The sequence below is a fragment of the Pectinophora gossypiella genome, chromosome 11, assembly GCF_024362695.1.
Source record: "Pectinophora gossypiella chromosome 11, ilPecGoss1.1, whole genome shotgun sequence".
Classification (NCBI taxonomy): domain Eukaryota; kingdom Metazoa; phylum Arthropoda; class Insecta; order Lepidoptera; family Gelechiidae; genus Pectinophora; species Pectinophora gossypiella.
In genome coordinates, this window is record NC_065414.1 from 16,494,625 (window position 1) to 16,518,254 (window position 23,630).

The 23,630-nt window shown below is 40.0% G+C and overlaps 2 protein-coding genes across 4 annotated transcripts; one reads left to right on the forward strand and one right to left on the reverse strand.

Annotated features, from left to right (window-relative positions):
* The first annotated feature begins 71 nt into the window (after positions 1 to 71).
* On the forward strand, positions 72 to 2,313 carry LOC126370911 (26S proteasome non-ATPase regulatory subunit 14). The gene is made up of 4 exons (XM_050016030.1): positions 72 to 227; positions 356 to 548; positions 843 to 999; positions 1,530 to 2,313. Exons 2-4 carry the CDS (start codon positions 371 to 373, stop codon positions 2,128 to 2,130), a joined length of 936 nt encoding a protein of 311 aa, XP_049871987.1. The 5' UTR covers positions 72 to 227; positions 356 to 370; the 3' UTR covers positions 2,131 to 2,313.
* On the reverse strand, positions 2,296 to 22,683 carry LOC126370902 (leucine-rich repeat and guanylate kinase domain-containing protein-like). 3 transcript variants are annotated; one of them, XM_050016015.1, is made up of 19 exons: positions 22,443 to 22,683; positions 21,638 to 21,729; positions 19,587 to 19,826; positions 19,105 to 19,267; positions 18,873 to 19,011; positions 18,438 to 18,650; positions 16,015 to 16,216; positions 14,205 to 14,383; positions 12,393 to 12,574; positions 11,875 to 12,034; positions 10,980 to 11,100; positions 10,388 to 10,519; positions 9,696 to 9,847; positions 9,069 to 9,169; positions 8,757 to 8,927; positions 3,545 to 3,733; positions 2,878 to 2,957; positions 2,628 to 2,711; positions 2,296 to 2,522 (listed from the first exon to the last, which is right to left on the reverse strand). In XM_050016015.1, the coding sequence occupies exons 1-19, from the start codon at positions 22,675 to 22,677 to the stop codon at positions 2,331 to 2,333; spliced, it is 3,027 nt and encodes a 1,008-aa protein (XP_049871972.1). In that variant the 5' UTR covers positions 22,678 to 22,683; the 3' UTR covers positions 2,296 to 2,330. The 3 variants fall into 3 exon arrangements, with proteins under 3 accessions (XP_049871972.1, XP_049871973.1, XP_049871974.1); XM_050016016.1 differs by lacking the exon at positions 8,757 to 8,927; XM_050016017.1 differs by lacking the exon at positions 2,878 to 2,957.
* Between the last annotated feature and the right edge of the window lie 947 nt (positions 22,684 to 23,630).

Here is a 23,630-nt window from a genome sequence, read left to right on the forward strand (position 1 = left end):
AGAGATAGAGTTATCGACAAGATGTCAAGGATGTCAACGTAGAGCTTATTTTCGAGGAAGTGAGTGAATTTGAATGAACTGGAATGAACGAACAAGTCGCCAGCAATACTTCGTGAGCTTGCATTTTCGACGTAGCCTGTCACTTTTCAATCATTTTGGATTTAGCCGAAGTTTATCCCGTGAATTATCGTTGTTCAATGATTTTATTGTTATTTTGTTAGAATACAGTGAGTATAGTGCTAGTTACGTTTATGTAAAGTTTAGTTAAAGCAATATTAGGTTAAAAGTGTATCAGTGATGTAGGCTATTGGATGGAAACGTTGTTCTTGTTTTGTCAGCTTTTGCTTTGTTTTAGGTTTGAAATTCGATAATGGATCGTCTTCTACGCCTGGGGGGTGGTATGGCGGGGTTGTCACAGGCGCCGCCGCCGACAGATGCGCCCGTCGTGGACACCGCCGAGCAGGTGTACATCTCGTCACTGGCACTCTTGAAGATGTTGAAGCACGGCCGCGCTGGCGTGCCGATGGAGGTGATGGGTCTCATGTTAGGTGAGTTTATAACACATGCACTTCTGTATTATAAAAATATAATCGTTTTCGGCAAGTTCTAAAACCATTACTCATCATTTTTGTGTGACATTCACAAAGACTGCATTGGTGGTATTGTGGTTTGGCTTTCCCAAATTGGGACAAATTGGTGCGGAAACATAAATGAAATATAGAATTGTATCTTCATAGTCTACATATTGAATGAAATGTTTTGAAACCAATAAAAATACAGTCACTGTGTTGATTATTTTTTTTAGATACATTGTAATACTTACTTATTTTTCTCTATTTCAGGTGAATTTGTGGATGATTACACAGTACGTGTGATTGATGTGTTTGCTATGCCACAAACTGGTACTGGAGTGTCTGTAGAGGCCGTTGACCCGGTCTTCCAGGCGAAGATGTTGGACATGTTGAAGCAGACTGGTCGACCCGAAATGGTGGTGGGATGGTAAGATAACTTGATTTTGAGAGATATTTTACTAATAAATAATATGCTCCAGACTTATCCTTAGGCACATCCCCAGACACTTCATACAAAACACCTCATTTTACAGATACTACACATTGATGTTATCATACACATGTATGTGTGATGTCTGACACCCATATGATTGAATACTAAACTATGTCCGAGGGAGCTCAGCCACTCGTGGGGAGTGGAGAATTGCCGTTCTATACATAGTATTATTCTTTATTTTATGCCCTAGGTGAGGTAGTTAGGAAAGCCAATGGATGGTGGGAAAAGTGAACTGGGCAATAAAGTGGCAGGTTAAATATTAATAATTATTTACTTATTCAAGTAACAAGACACATTTCTGATGTTAACCTGTACCTGCTTTTAATAATAACAAAATAAATAATTTGTACTTAAATATACGTAATAAATGTAATTAAATATATTACTCGATATAGGTTGCTGCATTTTTGCTGAAAAACTTAAAAAGGGGGAATTATTAATTCAATGGTGACTATTTTCAGGTACCATTCACATCCTGGATTTGGTTGTTGGTTGTCAGGAGTGGATATCAACACCCAGCAATCATTTGAGGCCCTGTCAGAGCGGGCAGTAGCTGTAGTTGTGGACCCCATACAGTCTGTCAAGGGCAAGGTGGTCATAGATGCATTCCGACTCATCAACCCTAATATGATGGTCCTTGGCCAGGAGCCTAGGCAGACCACTTCCAATTTGGGCCATCTACAGAAGCCCTCTGTACAAGCTCTCATTCATGGACTCAACCGTCACTACTACTCCATCAGCATAAACTACAGAAAGAATGAGCTGGAACAGAAAATGCTGCTGAATCTACACAAAAAGTCCTGGATGGATGGCCTTACATTATCAGACTACAAAGAACACTGTTCAATCAATGAAACTACAGTCACAGATATGCTGGAGCTAGCGAAAAATTACAACAAGGCCTTAGAAGATGAAGAGAAGATGACCCCTGAACAGCTAGCTATTAAGAATGTCGGCAAACAGGACCCCAAGAGGCACTTAGAGGAGAAAGTGGATGTCCTGATGTCAAACAACATAGTGCAGAATCTAGGAGCCATGCTGGATACCATGGTGTTCAAATAATTACTGTGCGGGACATTTTATAACTAAATAATAAGGCTATAGTAAGTGGCAATTAACAAAGTCTTGCAATTCTGTTCCATACCCCTCTGTTGTGTCCACTAATTGTATGATACTTATTATACATTAATTTACTTAATTGTATGTATGTATTGCGAAATAAAACAATTCTTTCTTTTACCAACATTCTATGTATTGTAATTTTAGAAGAAAAACCTTCGCGGCGCGATGTTATTGGCGATAGTGGCAATCTTCTTCTTGATTGTTGGGTAGTCTTTGGTCAACATTGTAAAATTAATGTCGAACATTGGTTTGAAGTCCGGTTGTGAATTAACAATATCTTTGATTATTCTCTTGGCTTTTTTGAATGCTTGTTCTGGGTCATCCATAGTAATCTGTAAGAAAACAGATTGTATTATTTTGTTTATGCTTTTTAGATTGTCCTGCTACAAGAGAACTCTAATGTAGTTGTAGCTAATAATAATATAAATATAACTCACAGTATCCCAGAAAAGACCGGGACATTTGCGGTGTATGTGCTCATAGTCGTCTCTGATATTCGTAGAGAAAGACTGACTTGGAATCTGAAAATTTATATTAATTTTATAATATTTTAGGTCTTTGGCTCTTTGCTTGATTAGCAGACAATAACTGTATTTCTCTCTTTCCTTCCTTTTCCATTTTTATTTGGGTCATATCTTAAAGACTTCATCAGGGAAATTGTATAGGAAATTGTATAGGTATTCTTACCATTCTATAATACGCCAATTGCTTTAGTATATACTCTGGATCATCCACCTTCGTGTCACGCCGTTGTTGGAATGTTTCAGCTGTACGTCAATTTAATTATAAATTTATTTTCGCATTATATTTTTTTAGAGACGTAAAAGGAGCATGAATGTAATAAGGATAAATAACGAGTTGTTTCGTTAGCGACTGGTGTCTATGAATTGAGCGGAGAGCTACTCTATTGGGTGGATACATACATAAACTCACGCTTAGATTAGAAATGGGTTGGGCACAGCCATATGCTTGGACACCGGACATTATAGTTGTCGACAGAGTTGTTAACACGTTGCCAGTCGAGTGATCCATATACGGTTCATGACGGACTAGTTCCATACGTCCGTGACCCATACATGGGTCACTAAGAAACGACCAGTCACGCACTAAGGACGGGTGCTCCACTTGTATCCCGGGTAACTTAACAAAGGTTTGTATTACAGTATGTTTGGTGAATGCTACTGTCCATATGTTTGAAGGAAAGTCTGAAGTGACTGAAAGTCTAGCAAAAATATGGAAGTCAAAACATTTTGTTTGGGGACTGTCAACGTGTTAATGGAGGATACGTAATAGTACTATTATTGTACCATATTTCTGACGAATAAAAATTTATGAATTACTAAAATATACATACACATTTCAATGTTAGGGTCGCTGGCTTGCAGCAAGCCAGTGTCTATGAGGAAGCTGAGCCAGAGGTCGCCGTCGGGGTCCATGGAGCACCCGGAGCCGGTGCGGCCCGGCGGCGGACCGTGTCCGGCTATCGGCCACGGGAACTTCTTGCTTAGTGAGCGCTGAGTCATGTGCTTTATTCGTTCTTGGTCTGAAAGGAAATTACTACTAAAAAATAGCTACATAAATTAAATATAAGCTCACTCCCGTGCGTGATCCCCAATGGTGACAGAGTCATAAGTAACCTGAAGACACAACCTTTGATACTGTTGTGATTTGGATGGCGTGAATAAAAGATACAATTATAATATTATTCGGTGTATAATTAAATAAAGAAATAGAACAGAAAAAATGTACAACGGCTTGGTAACACAAAAAGGAGGGAAGAACAACAGCGCCACAAGTGACGAAACATAGGAACTAAAAAGCGATTGCGTTCCATTTCAACACCCACCCCTGGAACGCAAGCCCATTTTCGTAACACAATACAAATGTTTATCTGCACTAGTACCTTTAGTAAGAGAATCAGCTATCATCTTATCACCACTAATGTAACAAAACTTTATCTTTAAATTATTTACATGATCCTTCAGAAAATGGTAACGAATGTCTATATGCTTAGATCTAGGTAGGTAACAGTCACTAGTAGACAGTCTTATGGCACTCTGATTGTCACTGAAGATCACAAGGGGGTTCTGGTTGCTCTGCTGCTGAAGTTCGCCGTGCAGTTGCTGCAGCCACAACGCCTCTTGTGCTGCGGAGGACATGGCCATGTATTCGGCCTCGGCCGTGGACAGCGCCACAGTCTGCTGCTTGTGCGAGCGCCAGGATATAGCTCCACCCTGTAACATAAAAGTATAACCCGTGCACGATTTACGGTCACGGACGTCGCTCGCCCAATCTGCGTCACAGTATCCTGTTATATCTTCATTACCATCTTTGGTGTAAATTAGCTTCATATCTTTTGTGCCCTGAAGATATCTAAAAATCCTTTTAATTGCATTCCAATGCACAGATTTAGGCTCTTTATTAAAGCGGCTTAATGTATTGACAGCAAAAGATATGTCTGGTCGTGTACCTTGCGCCAAGTAGAGTAGGCTGCCGATAGCTTGCTGGTAAGGGCAGTCTAGTACTTCTTCCTCTTTGTCTTCATTAAACTTTAAGCCAACTTCAATGGGAGTCTTCACAGGTTTGCATTCTGACATTCTAAATCTGACTAATATTTCTTTAATATATTTTTCTTGATCAATCATTACTTTATCTCCTTCTCTTGTTATGTTTATACCAACACACTGACTTGCCTTTCCCAGGTCTTTCATTTCAAAGTGTTGTTTCAATTCTTCTTTCAACCAATCTTTGGTAGCCTTGTCTGATGTAAACATAATCAAATCATCAACATATACAGCAATGAAAGTCTTCTTCTCTTTATCGTAATAGACACAGGGGTCAGTTTTTGACTGTTGCATTCCTAATTTATGCAAAACATCATTCAGCTTGATATTCCATAGTCGGCTCGCTTGTTTCAGTCCATATATCGATTTGCGTAAAAGACATACCTGAGATCCTTGTTTATATTCATCTGGCTGTAGCATATAAATGTCTCTATCAATCTCGCCTTGAAGGAACGCTGACACAGCATCCATCTGGTCAATCTGGAGACCATATTTAGCTGCTAGAGCAAACAGGTAACGTATGGTAGTGTATCTTACGACAGGTGAGTATATCTCTTCAAAGTCTGTGCCCTTGATCTGCGCGTAGCCTTTAATAACAAGCCTAGCCTTATAACGAACAGTATTGCCATTCTGGTCTGTTTTCGTCTTAAATACCCACTTGCATGGTAGTGCCTTCTTCCCAGTAGGGAGCTCTGTTAAACTCCAAGTCTCATTCTTAATCAAGGAGTTGTATTCTGCATCCATCGCGCTCTTCCAGTGCGCGGCTTGCGGGGATGACAGAGCCTCCTCTACTGTCTGTGGGTCAGTTAAGTCAGCGGACAAACATAAATAACAATTTCCAGAGTCATCACATTGCCTACAATGCGGTTGGTGTCTCTTATCACGCGGTCTCAGTTGATAAGGGTGACGGTAAGTCTCTTCAAGGTCATCAGTGTCAGTTTCATATTCACTTGAACCTGAACCTGTTGCTGTGGCTAATTCTTCAGAGCGACTTGGTGCTTGCTCCCTGGTACAGGTGGTATCGGGCTCCTGGTGAGCTGGTGCTGGACTGACGCTGACAGCTGGTGCTGGACTTACGCTGACTGCTGGTGCTGACTGTCTCTCTTCAACTGGTAAGTGTACTGGAACATTATTTTTACATGACATTGGTATACTGATGTGTTTATTTCCTTCAATAAAAGAAACATCCCTGCTCTTTACAACTTTATGCGTTTTCATATCCATTAAGCGGTAACCCTTTGTATTTTCGCAGTAGCCAACAAGTATCATTTTTGCAGATTTTTTATCCCATTTTTGGCGTTTTTCCTTAGGCACATACACCATACTAACAGAGCCAAATATTCTCATGTGAGACAAATTAGGTTTCTTACCTGACCACATCTCATAGGGTGTTTTACCTTGCAAAGCTTTAGTGGGGGAGCGATTCACAATATATGCAGCAGTTGACAGTGCTTCAGCCCACATGCGTTTGTCCAAGCCTGCGTAAAACAACATGCATCTTGCTCGCTCTACTAGGGTCCTGTTCATTCTCTCTGCCATGCCATTGTGCTGAGGGGTGTATGGGGTAGAAGTCTGATGAACAATTCCATGATTAGACAAGAATTTCTCAAAATTGCTGTTACAATATTCTTTGCCATTGTCAGTTCGAATGATTTTAATTTTATGTTCATGTTTATTCTCCACTTTCATTTTAAAATCTTTAAAAATCTCTGTCACATTCAATTTATCTTTCATAAAGTATACATGAACTTTACGAGTGAAGTCATCTATGAAAGTGATAAAATACTTTATGAAGTATTTTATCACTTTCCTCCATATGATACATTCTCCATTGGGCCGCATAAATCTGAATGTATTAGTTCTAACGGCTTCGTCGCTCTGGAACCAACATTTTTAAACGGCAACCTTGCCTGTTTACCTTCTAGACAATGGATACAGCTGGTGACATCACTTTTCTCCGGAGTCAGAGTCACACCCTCGGCACAGGCAGGCAGCTTCTTTACATCTGAAACATTTAAATGGGCCATACGGAGATGCCAAAGGTAAGTATCATCATAATTTACATCATTTACTGACAGGTGAGCTCTTTCATTATTATCTGTGTCCATGATGTACAGATTATTGTGCAGTTTCGCAGAGCACAGGAACTTCCCATGGGCATCATGTATTTCACACCTCTGGTCACCAAATGTGACTTTGTGTCCACTTTTAACTATCGTGCTGACTGAAAGGAGATTGACAGCTAAACCAGGTACATACAAAACATTTTTTACCTGAATTTTGTGGTCTCGGTTTAGATGTATATCGACACATCCAACTCCCTTTACAGCTAGTGGCTCCTTATTAGCCACTGTAATGTTTTTCACTGATGGCTCGGTGATATTGTACATCCAATCACTCCTGCACGACATGTGCATGGATGCACCTGAATCAATGTACCATTTGTTAGTTGCTTCTCCAGTAGTGGCTGAAAACGCTGCAACAAAACTAGAACTTTCTCCTTTATCATGTTCCTTGTTCTGTTGTTTCTTTGGGTTTCTACAAAACTTAGCAAAGTGGCCAAACTTGTTGCAGTTATAGCATCTGGGTCCCTTTGGCTTTGATGACTGTGGCTTGTTCTTTGTATTCTTAGAGTTTGTATACAATGCAGTGCTCTTATTTGTGACTTCTTGTATTAGTTTAGTCTTCACCAGGTCTGCGCTGATTGTAGTACCGGAACTCTCGAGCCCCATTATCATAGGCTTGTATTCATCAGGGAGACCAGCCAACATCAGGGTGCCAAGCCATTCGTCATTGACATCAAACTTTATGTTACGAAGTTTATGAGCGGTCGTCATTATTTTGCTAATGTAATCTTCTACGCTGTGACTTGACTCTAATGTGGTGTTGATTAAGTCCTTAAGGAGGCCCACCCTTCTTGTCAAACCATTATCATCAAATGCTTTTTGTAGATTGTCCCACACTTCTTTTGCCGTTGTGCAATCTTGTACGTGAACGTAGTTCTGTGGGTCCAGTAGTAAAACCATTTTAGCCTTCGCTTTCACGTCCTGCGTCGGGTCAACTGGTTTGCCGGCACTCGGTTCCACACATTGCCATAAGTTTTCGTGCTCCAGATATGTTTTCATACTGAACTTCCATGTCGCGAAGTTTTCACGCCCGGTCAATTTCTCCAGGTTAAACATATTTGAGCTCATCTTTCTGCTAGTATTGCTCACTAGTTTTACAATATGTACTCGGCGTCCACGCACTAACCTCACTTTTGGTTTAAAATTTTCTGTCGAACTATTTTCGGTTTATTCACGCTTTCGGATCCAGACAGAAATAGAAAAGAAATAGAACAGAAAAAATGTACAACGGCTTGGTAACACAAAAAGGAGGGAAGAACAACAGCGCCACAAGTGACGAAACATAGGAACTAAAAAGCGATTGCGTTCCATTTCAACAGATACAAATTTCTTAGATGGGCGCAACAAACCGTATGGTGTCACGTGATCAGCTCATCGTCCGTGTTATCTGGCCCATCACGACAAAAAGATAGATATTAGAGATATTTGACAGCAGAATCAACCACCAACCACCGGTCTCCATTGCGGTGGATTTTCGCTCAGCTGGAATGTCCTCTGTCCTCTTTCCTCCTCTGAGTCCCTTATCCTGGCACTGCTACCATCAGGGATCGGGATTCTGACTACACAGAAAAAATGGCGATAATTTGTCGCCAAAAACTGGTATTTGGTGGTAACTTGTCGGTCAAAAGTTATAAGCATTTTTTGGTGGCAGTGCTAGGATAAGGCTTTCCTCAGCATCACTTTTTTTGTTATAGCACCTAGCGAAGATCTGATTTCACCAACAAAATGGCTATAATTTGTCGCCAAATACTTATCACTGCTCTTCGACACGCCGTTCAAAAGTTATAGGAGATTTTGTGTGACAGCGTTCCTCTGTCGTGTACCTACATGGTTTCCAGTTGTTACTAAAATATAATAAAAACAATGTATGAATCACCAAAATGTGCGCCCTCCTGGGTCTTCTCAATATTCGCAGGTTCGATCAGTAATCCTGTCAGGTTTCTAGGGATTTCTCCCTCTTTGATTATCAGGCCAGCAGTTGCTTCCGCGTCTTGCGATGTGAATGTTACAGATTTTGATGACTTGGCGCTGTTCGCACCAGAAATTCCTGTAATCATAAGCACCTACCTACTAATAGTCTGGTCATCGGTTCTAACTACTTACAACATGATACTTAAAAGTTCAATCTATCTACTCGCAATTCTACTTATAACACTAAAATGGTAAGCAAAAGTTAAATAAGTAGTACGTAAGTATCCTGCAGATACATATTTAGCGGCGTCAACGCCTTTTGGGTGAGAAGAGTCTGATATTTTGTCGGTATTCTTCGACTGTCGAGTATCACCCGATCTGAAATTGAATAAATTTTGTGAGTCCTAGTACAAACAGAGAATCGGAGCAATCGCTCACTTCAATAGAGACCGGTTAGTCACCAGAAGTCAACCATAGATACACTCGTATCTATCTAACGGCCTCCGAGGTCAAGTGGTTGAGCGTTGGGCTCACGATCCGGTGAGGACATATCACAAAAATCACTTTGTGATCCCTAGTTTGGTTAGGACATTACAGGCTGATTACCTGATTGTCCGAAAGTAAGATGATCCGTGCTTCGGAAGACACGTTACATGAGTCATGTCAGGGGCCTTTGGTGGCTCAATAATAACCCCGTTACCAGGGTTGATGAGGCTGGTATTTTAACCTCACAATCCACACGATAAGAAGCAGACTCGTATCTGTGTGAGTACCTACTTGGAAGGGTAAGATAGGTAAGTTGGAGTCTTCTCCAAGAACAGTTTTACTTTAATCAGCTGAACTTACCTTACTCCAGTCCATCCGTAAAGTCTAAAAAAAGTTAGGTATATTTAACGAAATTTACTTTTTGGAATCTTGATAGGAGTTCTGGCCATTAATATCGCTCGCGTACTCATCAGTGTTCTGAGACTCCTTGTACAGCGAACAAAGACTTGCTTCGTTCTGAATGGTTTGTTTATATGCCCGTTTGCAGACCTCTTCGAGTGAGCTGGTGCCCTGGGATGGAAAGTCTTGTTTGTAGATTTTTAGATGTACTTACTTACTTAATCAATTCTTGCATTATTTTTTATCGTTAGTAGTGACAATGCCATGTCTTTGTCTTGAAATACCTACGCTGTGAATGACTTGAAATATCAATATTGGCAAAAGTGTAAGGAAAGAGCGTCTCGAGTAAATAATAATTAGAAAACCTCTGTTACGATCAGCTGCATGACAGTCATTGAAAACATTCCTTGTCTAAAACTGGCGAATCCTATCGCGGAGATCGTACTCCAATGTATTTTATATGCCATAAATCTGACGCAGAAATAGCTACTTTTAATGTTGAAACGACCTCATCCCAGAATTTATCTTTCTCAGAATATCTACTTCCCAGAAATTCCAGAATAATTATACATTTCCATGAATGTCAATTTCGGAGTCCAATTCAATCTACACTAATATAATATTATACTTAGAGGTAAAGTTAGTAATATTTCGAACTAGGTACTGAACCGATTTTGAATATTCTTTCACCGATATAAAGTGGAAACGCACCGAAGACATGAGCGTGAGCATAGTGATTCCCTTGGAATACTCCTGCACAGCCTCGCGAGCGTCGCTATCCATCAGCAGGGAACACTGCGACTCTATCACGAACTCACTCTCCTCTTTCTCTTCGGGAAGACACTATGACAAAATATACACACTTTAAAACTCTTTAGATACTTACTAAAAACGGTCGGTAGATACTTGCGTGCCTACGTGTAGTACTTATTAAATGTGAGATGTAGGTAATAGTTTGAATATCAAACCAGCCGTCCCGGGATCGTCGTCCGGTCGAGTCCATTTAGGAAACATTTTTTTCTAACTAACTTAGCCCTGGCTGTCCTGTATTTTCCGTCAACCCGCAGTGAAGCGGTAGTGGTGGTTGTGATGTACCTATAGATATTTTCTCTCCAATCAATCAGTAAGATTAAACGTGTACTCGAGCTGTGGGATCTTGTTTTGTGTGGGTTTCTGAATAGCTATTCATTCTACTAGTGTTGAAGATTCCAAGACTAAGCTTTTAGCTACAGGTATAATAACAGACTGTCATTTCAGTTACGTAGGTAGTAACTGTGTATGTTATATGTTGGAAGGACATTACCAGAAGTATTTCGTTAAGTATCCCGGTAACAAGTATCCGCCCGGAGACCAACACTTGTAGCGTGGACTTTTCTAAAGGCACTTCAACAGATGTTCGAGCCTCCAGCATTCTGTTGCGGTATCTGCAAAAATGTTATGATACTTTACACCTGTTTTACGACTTGCTGATAAACTGTCAGATATTTATGGGTTGATAAGGTTGGTAATCCACCTCACAACTCACACGATAGAAGAGATGGGCGATCATATGTCATTCGTACAGATCACACCATTCACACCTAATTCTCATAAATAGACTATGGAATTCTACTTACTACGACCTCGGCACACACAACACGAGGGTATTGGAAAAAAGCGAGGGTTTTTTTTTCCAAGGAATAGAAGAAAGAGGTTGGATAGGTCCTAACGCGTATTTTGTATGAGAATCGCTGTCGCGGGTTCAACTCCAAGAGACCCTTGACTTGACATGCCTCATGTAACGAATACGCGTACCTGCTTACGTCTTAACGTGCCTTTTGAAGCTCGGATCATACTTTTAGACAATTGGGTGATCAGGCCTGTAATGTCCTTACCAATCTAGGGATCAAAAAATGTTTTTTTTTGCGATATGTCCCCACTGGGATTCAAATCCGGGACCTCCGGATCATGAGCCTAACAAACGCTCAACACGGAGGTCGCTGGTAAACTGTCTGGTATCTATGTATACAGGGACATAGGTAGGTACATAAGATCACGTCTGATTCACATTAGTTGGCAGAGACTATGGAATTCTATATATATTGTGCGATCCTTGCACAACACTTAGCCCTTAGCGATTGTACAAATAGGAACATTAGCCACTCGGCTAGGTTTTCTGGTAAGATTCCATCAAAGAAACAATTCATTAAATTGCTTACTCTTTACGGTCCCGCTGTCGTTTAATCAAAGCATTCTTATCGGAGCACGTGGCGAGGATGAGGTACGGCCGGCGCCCGCGCAACTGCATCATCAGAGCTGACGTCAGATCCATCGCTGCCACCTTCACTTTCCCGTCTTTAACGTACGCTTCTTCACGGCCTTTGAACAGATGTCTATCTGTAGACGTAGGGTTTCTGGGCTTTTAGCCTAAGTGATGGCTTCGGTGGATCATGTTTTTAGTCGTCACAATAGGCTATTTTCTAACTAGTCAAATAAGTTACTTTTCATTAAACGTTAACATAGTATGGAATGAGTATGAAAAAGCACACTGTGACGTCATAGATAAACGTGCTTTTGTCGGACTTAATATTCCGTTTTTATTTACTTAAATAGAAAATGAAAATGATTTTCGTCATTGTTAGATCTGTGTTTTTAGTAACGTAATTTATCTTTGACCTAGGACACTACTCGATTATGATGATAGGTAAGGCGCGCGAATTTCTAGCAAGCAACTTACTAAGACCATACGATTCTCCATCTAGCTCCGAGTAGGTGAGCAATTCTCCCGAGAGCAGCATCTTGTCGAACAATTTCCTGGTCACCTCCCTGTAGTGTCCAGGGAAGTGGAACATTGCTGTCGTGTGCTGCACGGCTTCTTCTATGTTCGCGCTACAGTCGTTAGCTAGCCGGCGGACTAGAGTACCTGCAGAGCACAGTCAAGATTACAAACTCAAAAAATTGTTTATTCATTAGGTAAAATCTATTTATTCGTAGGGTAAAATACTTAGTTACAATTCGAATCGTCAATTTTTACATTCTTTATTATTCCGATAAGGACTTACATTGACCAAATTGGAGATGTCTTTAGAAAAGGTTTAATACGATCTACTCTGAACCGGCGTGCGTGTATCAAGCGATTGATGAATGTGGAGGAAGCGTAGGGAGGAAGCAAGAGAAGTGTGTCCGGATCGAAGCAAATAGAATTCTATAGTTTCTACTTACCCCGGTGGGAAATAGGCGTGAGTTTATGTATGTATGTTATTTATTATTTACATTTCACGACTTTACAGTGCAGAAGCGCCAATGCGCTGTGAATCTTTCAATATAAGTACCTAAACAATAATATAATTAGACATATGAAACTTAAGTGTAAACAATATATACTTAAACATATTTAATTTTCACACATCCTTTGTCATCGCAGAACCTCAGACACTGGCGACATACATACGTCCACTCACTCACAAACAGATCACACTCTGGTGCTGATGCAAGGAGTGCATTAAAGCATGTGCACTGCACGGAGTAGTGGCGAGTGTGTGCGCGTATGTTTTTTTCTTGAACGTCTCATCCGCCTCAAACTACTGCACCTTGTCACAACATGTATAGTCGAGGAAAAGTAGCTGCAAGATAAACCTCGGCATAGGGCCCTAGACAAGAACTAGAATGTTGGTAAACATGGATAACATAAGCAAGCGGTTACTCGCCAACAGCTTGCCACAAGCTAGCCTGCGGAGACTGAAGTCTGCACTATTGGATTCACCAGGTTCGCTGATGAATTCATGGGGCGATGGGGTTTTATTATTCTTATTAGATCATCATTATTATTATTGCTCTAAGAGAATAAAAGCTGTTTTTATGATGATTGTGCAGTTTACATCACAACGCCTTTTTCTAAATGAATAAACGCCTTCATAATGTTCACTCATAACACTTTATGATCAAAGTTATGATTTTGCCGCGACATGAATACTAATGTACTTAATAAAAAATCTTATTTTTGGATAGAAAGTACCTCTACTTAGGTATCTACATTTTATTGGCCTATATTTGGAGATAATTCAAACAAGTAGGTGGTAATTCCACGATAGATTCAGAGACTAGGTTAAAGGTGTAACTTAAGATTGCTTACTGATGGTATTAAATGGGCGTTTACCACACAAATAAAATGTATTTATTATGTATAATATTTAGAAAGACTTCTAGCGACTGATGTTTATATTGGCGCAAGGCGTCCTATGCCTTCGATATCTCAGAATTAGGTAATATTCTAGTCAGAGTCAACAATACGAAGAGCTTTCATTTCATTATAAGACTTCAAAATCATCTGAAAGTATTTGAATTAAGTATCCGGTATTATACTTACTTACATACCTATAAAAACTCACGCCTATTTCCCACCGGGGCGGGGTAAGCAGATACTATGGGATTGGCTGCGATCCTAACACACTTCTCTACTTGACGTATGTAGGTAGGTACTTGAAACTTTTTGCTTAAATAAAATCAATTTTATCCTGAACAAAACATTAAATCAGCTTGTATTTCAAAGGTACCTTTTCCAACGGCTTCGTACCCCACAATGATAACCAGGGGCACCTCTCTGGTGTCGGCTGGGGGCACGTATGGTGACACGCGAGCCCTAGACAGCTGCTCTATGTACAACAGCCGCAGGAGGCGTCGACAAGCGAACGCCTTTACGTCTGGAGTTGTGTCCATTTTGAAGCGTCTCTAAGGGCAGAGGGCTGTTTTTAAATCGATTAAAATAAAACACAACAGTCTATAAACGTTACACAGCTGGGCACACGCTTCCTTTCGTTCAAAAAAGGGTAGGTATGGAGTATACTCCATCTCGTTGCTTCTCGTTACCACAATGTGAGTGTTTAGGCTAGTACCTAGTCGGAACCAACACGGCTTAACGTGCCTTCCGCAGCACGGAACCATCTTCACTTTCCGATAATCAGATGTTTCAAGCCTGCAATGTCCTAGGCAAACAAATGACAGTCTCACGAAGTGATAAAAAAGAAATACTTATATTTTATTATTAAGCTTAATCTTTTTTACTTTTTGAAGTGGTCCCGGGAAGCAATTAAAGATGCTGGTTGCTGTTATGCTTACAAACTACAATTACAGAGTACAGTTAAGTAGATAAGAATATGAATATTCATGAATGAATCTGCAGCTAGGATGGTCTTTTAATGACTTGTACAAAATACCTTATGTTCAATGGCATATTAATTATAACGTTCTTTTGGATTTTGACCGGCTGAAATGTACACCAATAGGTGAATTACTTTAGCAGATTGCCAAGAGTGCACAAGACGGAACCAGTTATCTTGAGTGCGCTGCTTGTAATCGCTCCTTTCTAGATATCTTGGATATTTCATGTATTTACCCTAGAGTATCTAGGTACTAGATATAGGTAGCATCTAGCTTAAGCGTGATTTTGGAATTTGTTTTCGAGTTCGTTTTAGGATCATAAATGATTATCACGTGCTCAGCGGTTAAGGAAATCCCGAGAAATACGTTTCGAAGGTATGTGACCTAACTTATATTGGGCTGGTTCACACCTCGAATTGGAAGGTCAGACAGGCAGTCGCTTCTGTAAAAAACCGGATCTGTCGAATCTTCCGGTTAGGTAAGCGGACCTTGTGAACACGGGCTAACGCCAGGGAGATAATGACCTAGGGAGTATCTAGGCACAACCCGGAAAATTCACACAAAAAACCTCGTTTTACACAGACATTAACACTATACATTGACGTTATCGTACACGCGCATCTGTGTGTGTGACGTCTGACGCCCATACGATTGAAGACTTAGGTGAGATAAACCTAGCTCAGCTGCTGGTGGGGAACGGCTAGTTGAATTCAAATGATTTATTGTAAAAAATAAATATCAATAAGATTGGCGTACAGTAGAATTTGGTGATACATACTAAAAGTTACTCTAGCCATAGAGGCGGCCAATCAGCTCGCGACACCAAACACTTCAGAACCCCGATACCGACCCCGCCGGGCGTGGTCGACGATTTCCCTCTTTCAGCGCTTATTGCTATCGACCCACTAGGGTCGATTAATCCTTTCAAATATTCTTCCTCTCAGACGACGCCCTGAGCCGAGGTTCGCGCCCAACTGGGCACCCTCAGGCCTGTTGTCTTAAACGTTGTACCGGGTGAGAGCCTTCAGTTCTCCCCATTTGTCTGGCCAAGTAATTAATGCCATCTGCGGTAAATCTACAATAAGTCACTTCAAAAAAAGAAAACTACATTTCGTACGTAGTTTTATTCCTTATTCTATGATTTCGTTCTTAGTTTTATACGCCGTTCTATGCGTACTATTACACTTTATTCTATGATCTACCTGGATGACAGGGTCGAGTTCCTCAGCATCGAGGCTAAGCAGCAGGGGGAAGGTATTGATGACGACGTCCCTGTACCCTGGCGTGCAGCAGATGGGGTTGGCCCTCAGGTCCAAGATCGCCAGCCGGCGCATCTGGCGCATGTACACCGCCAGCTCCAGGAGCATGCTCAGACCGTTGTTCCGCGCGTGCAGTTCTTTAACCCTGCCACGAATAAACAATAATAATTAATCTTCACTGCCTTTCCCCAGTCAACCGGAGGGGGTATGGAGCATACTCCTTTATAGTATGACAACCGCTGTCGACGGTTCAACGTCACTCTTTTACTACTTAACTACTGCAGCAAACAGATTGGTAACTTAATAGCTCTACTACTTCTCAAACTCCACAGCCACTTTACCGGCAACGTATATATTACCTATGTGATAGACTGCAATTTTGTCATTACTATTCATAAGTAAGATACTGCATGCAAAAGTATTTTTTTATAGCCGATCATACTAAGGTTTTTTTAGTTTTTCTGTGATAAGGAGGAATCTCCTTGCATGATAGTCGATACCTGCCGGTTATAATACGCAAGACGATTTTGAATATATATTTTTTGGCGGAGTTCCGTTTATCATAAAGCTTGTGGACGAATGGAGTGCAAAGTTGAAGTATGAACTATTTGCTCCTACCTGTATGACGCGCGTTTCGCGCTCACTTGGCCCTTCCAACCTTTTTCTTCTATTCCGTGCTCTAACCATTAGCCCATGGAGGCAGTCATACACAACCTTACAAAAGGAATTACAAAATTTGGACACATACCTACTTCAAATTAAACTAGGCTAAACCTATACCTTGGGGAACCTGTTACAATTTATCCATATTCTTAACAAAGGTATCCTTTAAAAGAAGACTTCTTACAGCAGGTAAGTATAACAAATACTTACTAATAATAAATAGTACTTATTAATAGAAATAGAAATAAAAACAATAGATAGTAAACAAAGAAAAAAGTACTTAAACAACTTATTCGAAAGATATCTGTTTTAGCAACGTTATATACCTACCTATATGTATTTAGTACCTAATAAATTACAAAACGAATACCATTCCCCAGCCATAACGAGCAATTGGTTTTGTGGGGTTTTCATTCTAACAATATTTGTATAGTTGTGTTAAAAAACATCTATTTATATCAAGACAAATATAGACTCCTTACACTTTGACAGAAAGCGTTTATCCCTTTATGTACTCTTAAGTACGTTGATACCTAACGAGTAAAATATTCTGATGAAGTGTAAAAAAAATAATACAAAATACCTCTAAGAAGTGCTTATAAAGAGCCTGTAAATAGATTGAATAAGCTCTGGGAGAAGAACAGAAAGCTCGTGGGTGGCATCGATTTTATAATCTTCAACTATGTACAGACAATTTTACTTCGGCGCGCTTTCGTACCTAAATAGGGATTAAGTATTTATGAATAATAAAAGGCAGGTATTACGTGAACGTGTTAAGCCTCGTATCCACTACGCGACATTGACGCGAAAAATAAAGCTCATCATGAAGTCCAACAATGACGCGTAACGACGAGCAACATCTTTGTCAATTCAATTTCAGTTATTACCACAGTCGCGCAACAACGCGCGCTGTTGTGCGACGCTGTCGAACCTGTCGAGCATCACATGTTGCGGGTTTAAGCCGAGCGACACATCGGGCGATGTCAGATGATTTCGACCGACGCTACAACTAAGACGGTGACACTTCTGATATCGCCCGATGTCTCCGGGGACACATGTCGTTCGACATACGTCGTCTAGTGGAGACGAAGCTTTATGCTCTATCATTTCTTTATTCGTATTTATTTAACCGTTATTAAATTTCGTTCAATTGTTGAGTACAAAATGCTCAGCAGCTCTGCCTGCCCTCTTAAGGATTACGAACATGATTTTATATTATAGGTAGTTATGGAAGTCTACGTAGCGTAATTTGGTGCATGTACTTAAATATTAAGCTCTGAAGGCAAACATTTTAATTGGACGGGAGAGACAAGCAAATTGGGAATTAAATCCATCTCGTAATGTCGACAAACAGAACCTTATGTCTAACACGACTGCAAGCTTGTCTTCTGACATCTTGACTGCCTATCATAATCAGATTTAATATGGTAAGACGTCTATTCAATATCTCACTCTAAATAAAGGTTTTATTATTCTGTACTAGGCTTTATGTACTTATTTAAGAAGTAGATTTACAAAATAATCTAAATAAAGGCGTGTGTCTGGAATATGTATACCTATCTTGTTATAACAATTTAATTTACTTCAGTGCGCATCAGTTATTCCTGAAATTCGCGAGACATAAACGGAGCAAAAATGTGTAATCAAATTGTGCTAGTTACGTTCCCAAAATGTCGTAATTTTGTTTGTTACCTACGTCTTACCTTGTACAACCTGAAAATATCTTCATGGAAGTGAGATTATTCTCGTTCAGGTTCAGATACTCAAGATGATACAGCGTCCAAAGGCCGGCTTGAGAGCCGAATTCAAAGCTTGAAATGTTGTTGTACGAAACGTCAAGCCACACCAAGCGCAAGTTATTCAGGTTTTCAAGTCGCTGGATGTGATTAAAGGAGAGGTCGAGCCGTCGGAGATAGCTGGAACATTCATATTGTTACTGCAAATAGAAGTCTTATGGTAGCACTGAAGTAGTGCCAAATCGGGAACTTCCTCAGCGGAAATGACAAGCATCTCATCAGCGTAATACGGGGTTACGGGGCATTTCCACGGCCTGAATAAAATAGGCTTCTCGCTCCACCGCCGTAGCTTTAGGCGAGTTACGGGGTTTTATAATACAAAGAATAACACATAATACACACTGCAAGTTTTCCAACCCGGTGATTCCTTTTATATTGTTGTGGGACAAATCGAGTATCGTGATGGACCAAAACATCGTCAAGTCTCTTATTCTTTTAACTGAGTTGTATTTGTAGTGCACTTCCGTTAGGAACCATTGCGCTGAAAGTTACAAAAGAACTGTAAGTGAAGTTCAAATACAATGCAGTCAGTGTCTCGTTAGTAACGTCTCGAATAGTTTATTGAAGTACTCACGAACGTCGTATTCCAAAACAGTATTAAGTCTGTTGAAAGAAACAGAAAGATTTTGCAGATAAAGAAGATGTGAGAGCACCGTCAGATCCGTCAGGTAGTTAGCGGAGAGATCCAAATACACCAAGTATTTATAATGCTGAAGCACTTCTATGTTGACGAGGTGCTGGAATCACATTTTTTGGTGACAAAATATGAATAAGAAGTTTTGTGTATCGAACAAAGATAAACAAAGGACAAGGCAAATAACATTAAGTAATTACGTAGCTGGGGGAAACTTTTTTACTGTTAGGGTGGTCGCATACTTAGCGGATCAAGACCCAAAAATACTAGCCGCAGAGGCCAGGCATTTGTCATAACCAAAAACATTCTTGTGTAGTAGAGACAACGACTGAACCATTGCAGGCGTGGTCTATGCTTCCAGTAGTCTTGGAAAACGACTAGAAGTATAACCACCTTGTAAGCAAAAATGTGACTAAAGTAACCTTGTTTGACAGGTCCAGTTTGATGAACACGAAGTCCCCGAGAATGGGGGTTCTCTTGAGGTATGTGAGACAGGCGTTGACCATGTCTCGAGTCAGGACGCCCCCCACTATCTCCGCCACGTCCTTGATATCTCTCACGCGTACCACAGGAGAGTATACATCGTTATATAACTCTGGGAAGGGGTAAAAACACCCCCAATAGTTATCCTCGTTCATCAACGACGTCACGTTGATTGGGAACTGCGAAGGACAAAAGGGAAAACAAGTTAGTTTGACAAAGTGCTAACGGGTCATGAGATCCATTAGCTGTGAAAGCGCCGCCTACTAAAATGTAGAACTTTGTCACAATAGCTATAAATATAAGGATGAATAATGAATGTACTTAATGACTTATTCTGTATCATTAGGAATGTAAAAAATTGTAAATACCTACTGTTTGTGATACAATTTAGAAGTTTATCACATGTATTTTATGTCATGAATTTTTTTCCGATATTTTTCCTAAATTCTTTCCTGTTGACAATACATGTTTCGTAACATTTGAACGAGGTACTTAGACGATTTTAGGTGGACGCTATTTTGTATTTCATTAGCCAATGTGAGTTCTGCAGTTAGCACGAATCTCTTTACGGGCGAAGAAATCACGCCGCAAACGTGAACGTTATACATACGATGAAGTGTTCTCTCTACCTACGAGAAATGTGACCCTACTCAAGATATATATACTTACTACCTTTGTCGATTCTATTCCATTACATAAGATTACGCCTATTTCCCACTGGGCGCGTAAGTACAGACTATGGGTTTTAATTTGCTTCGAGTCTGACATATTTCTTTTGTTTCCTGCACATTCATTAATCGTTTCATACAAGCAAGCCGGTTCAGAGTAGATCATACTAAACCTTTGTTCAAGTCAACCGCACATATACACACAGGACATCTATTCCATTATTAAACCTAATCATAATTACGGTAGAGTACCGAATGAGACAATACTATTTATTTCTGTTCATTGTCGTCGAGGTTATAAGGACAAGTTCTCAAATATCGACCATGTACGAACGGGAACTATACTTATGTGGGAAATAAAGATGGAGACCTACTAACTATATTCAGTTGATTATTCTCTGATTATAATGTAGATATTTATGGAAAGAGATACTATATATTATAGACATATATAAGATAGATAAGATAGAAGCATTTTGGAGCAAGTACGAGAGCGATCCAATATAACACGCCGCGGGGCATGTTGACGAAAATATTTCATATTGAAGTTCGCATTCATGAATATTTCATACAAAGTTTGAACAACTTTTAGCTTATTCGGGCAAAGTTGTGAAGAATTTAATATCATTTATTGTTGTCTCGTGTGGAAAGTTTACCCGGTGAAGTTAATTACACCTACCCACCTGCATACATAACGACTAAGTTATTCCAACTTTTTGTGGAGATAACTTGATATTTATATGAATTCTGTCGTGGGATTCATATGAGAAATGCCAAGCCGTGGAATTACGGTTCACTACACAACCACTAAAATGTCGCCGTGATTGCTGTTTTAAGCTTTCCTTTTTGATCTTACATTTTCAGCTTGTTAAATATACAATTCCTTTGCATTGTGTGAACTAACATAAAAATATAAAAATGAATTATTTTCTACATTCAAAAGTAACGTTGATTGGATAAGGAAAGCTATTTTTATTAAACCTTATCGCTGAGTCTTTTATGGATTGTTCAGAGTTTTTTATTTTATTTAATTTTTTTTTGACGTGACTTATTGTAGATTTGCGGCATTTTTTGTACTTGGCCGGACAAATGGGGAGCGCTGAAGGCTCTCACCCAACGTTTAAGACAACAGCCTGAGGGTGCCCAGTGTTCGAAGAGAATGTTCAGAATGTTCAGTTCATAGACATTTTTGCTTATTTGTTTCTTTCGCTGGTCGCGGCCTTGCATTCGCTACAGTTCTTCGTACCTAGGGCCACTAAACACCACAGTTTGATATAATATCCGCGATAATGTTAGACCTGAACAAACGTGAAGATACTAACTTGTTCGTCTGCCGAGTCTTCTACGGTTTTTCCTCGTACTACTGATGATGTGCGGCTCGGCTCCTGAGTATGTTGTGATCCAGGTGTGACAACTGTTAACACAATTACATTAGTGGTAGAAATATTGCCGTGATCTGATTAATGGTGTATTGGTCAAACGAGCGATTTTTATTCCGATGCTTGCAGATTAGATATTGGTCTTTCGGTCTACACCATAAAATTTGTTGGCGAATGAACAATCGGTTTTGATATAGCACGTTCAGTGCACGTTCATTTTATCAAACTGACAAAGTATAATTAAGTAGATATATGCGTAAAGAGACAGTAGCGACCTGACAACTTACTAACTGGCGGCTAATAAATGCTGAGAGAGGACTATAGGACGTCCACCACCGCCACATGACTGTTACGATCAACATGTTACTTATTTTTTGTACTATTTATGTTTCTGTTATGTCATTTTGTGTAATCTTTTCCTGATATTTTTGCATTTTTACTATGACGTCCACTAATAATAAATACTTTCTTTCATCTGAGCTGTCTTTAACTGCTGAGCTGCTGATTGTTGTGGAAAGCTAGAACTGGTCTGTTTTTAAAATAACTTTGTGAACGTATGTCATCATCTCCCTAGCATTATCCCGTTTTTTACAGGGCCCGCTTACCTTTTCGACAATTGGTTTAGGCCTGTGCTGGATTCGAACCTGCGACCTCAAAGTGAGAGACAAGCGTTCTACCAATTGGACTACCACGGCTCTCCTCGGCGGCTCGGGGTATGTCATGTGCTTACTATAAAATTCAAAATTACCGAGAGAGGTAGTGTCATCTACAGGCGCCATGGACAGGTAGTTGATCTTGGAGATGTTTATAGACTTCCTCACGAAGTTGTCGAATTGTAACGCGCTGAGCATATTCGGGACGTTGCTCTTGCCAAACTGTGCCTGTTGGTTCTTCACGTGCATCAGCAAGGCGGGGTCAGACTGTGAGAGCGCGCGTCGCGTCCTGCTCACAGTGCTCGAAGACTTGTCCTGTTGTACTGCCATTTTGTTATTGGCACAAATTAGAATTAATTAAGTATTTTAAATAAATCAACAAGTGAAATTATTGGAGTTTATCGTAAAATAAATATTATAGCTAGCTAGCACTATGTATTATTGAAATAAATTCAACTTTTTTGAATTGACAGAAATCAACGGGTACCCAACGTCAGTTATTGACTTGTTTGTGACAATTCATTTTCTCGAATTGATATTTCGATTATAAGTGGGGGGTTAAAAAGGCCACATATAAACAATTCATCTAAAAAGCAATATTGCTATTTGACATTTTGTTTGCGCTGCGCTCTTACTTTTATATGCGCAAATGTCAAATTGCAATATTGTTTTCTAGATGAATTGCTTAGATGTGGTCTTTTTTCTATGACTACCAGTTGCGCACAACCATAAAGTTGAAGTTGATGTATTTTTTAAACCCCCTGCTTTGTATTTATTTTAGCACTGTATTTTGCAAAAAAAAATATAGATAAAAAGGGCAGTTTTTTTTGACGTGACTTATTTTAGATTTGCCGCAGATGGCATTAACTACTTGGCCGGACAAATGGGGAGCGCTGAAGGCTCTCACCTGGTACAACTTTTAAGACAACAGGCCTGAGGGTGCCCAGTTGGGCGCGAACCTCGGGTCAGGGCGTCGTCTGAGAGGAAAAATATTTGAAAGAATTAATCGACCCTAGTGGGTTGATAGCGATAAGCGCTGAATGAGGGAAATCGTCGACCACGCCGGCGGGGTCGGTATCGGGGTCAAAAGGGCAGTTAGAGGAGAAAAATCTAAAGAAAAATCGGCCTTATCAGGTCTGCTGCGGTGAGAAGATTTTAGTGACTACATTTCAAAAAAATGTAAAAGATATAAATTATTTTACTTTACGTTACTAAAGGTATATAATATAGCTGTATGAAACGAGGTGGGTGTACAAACAAAAATAAGAACAAACAGAACGGAG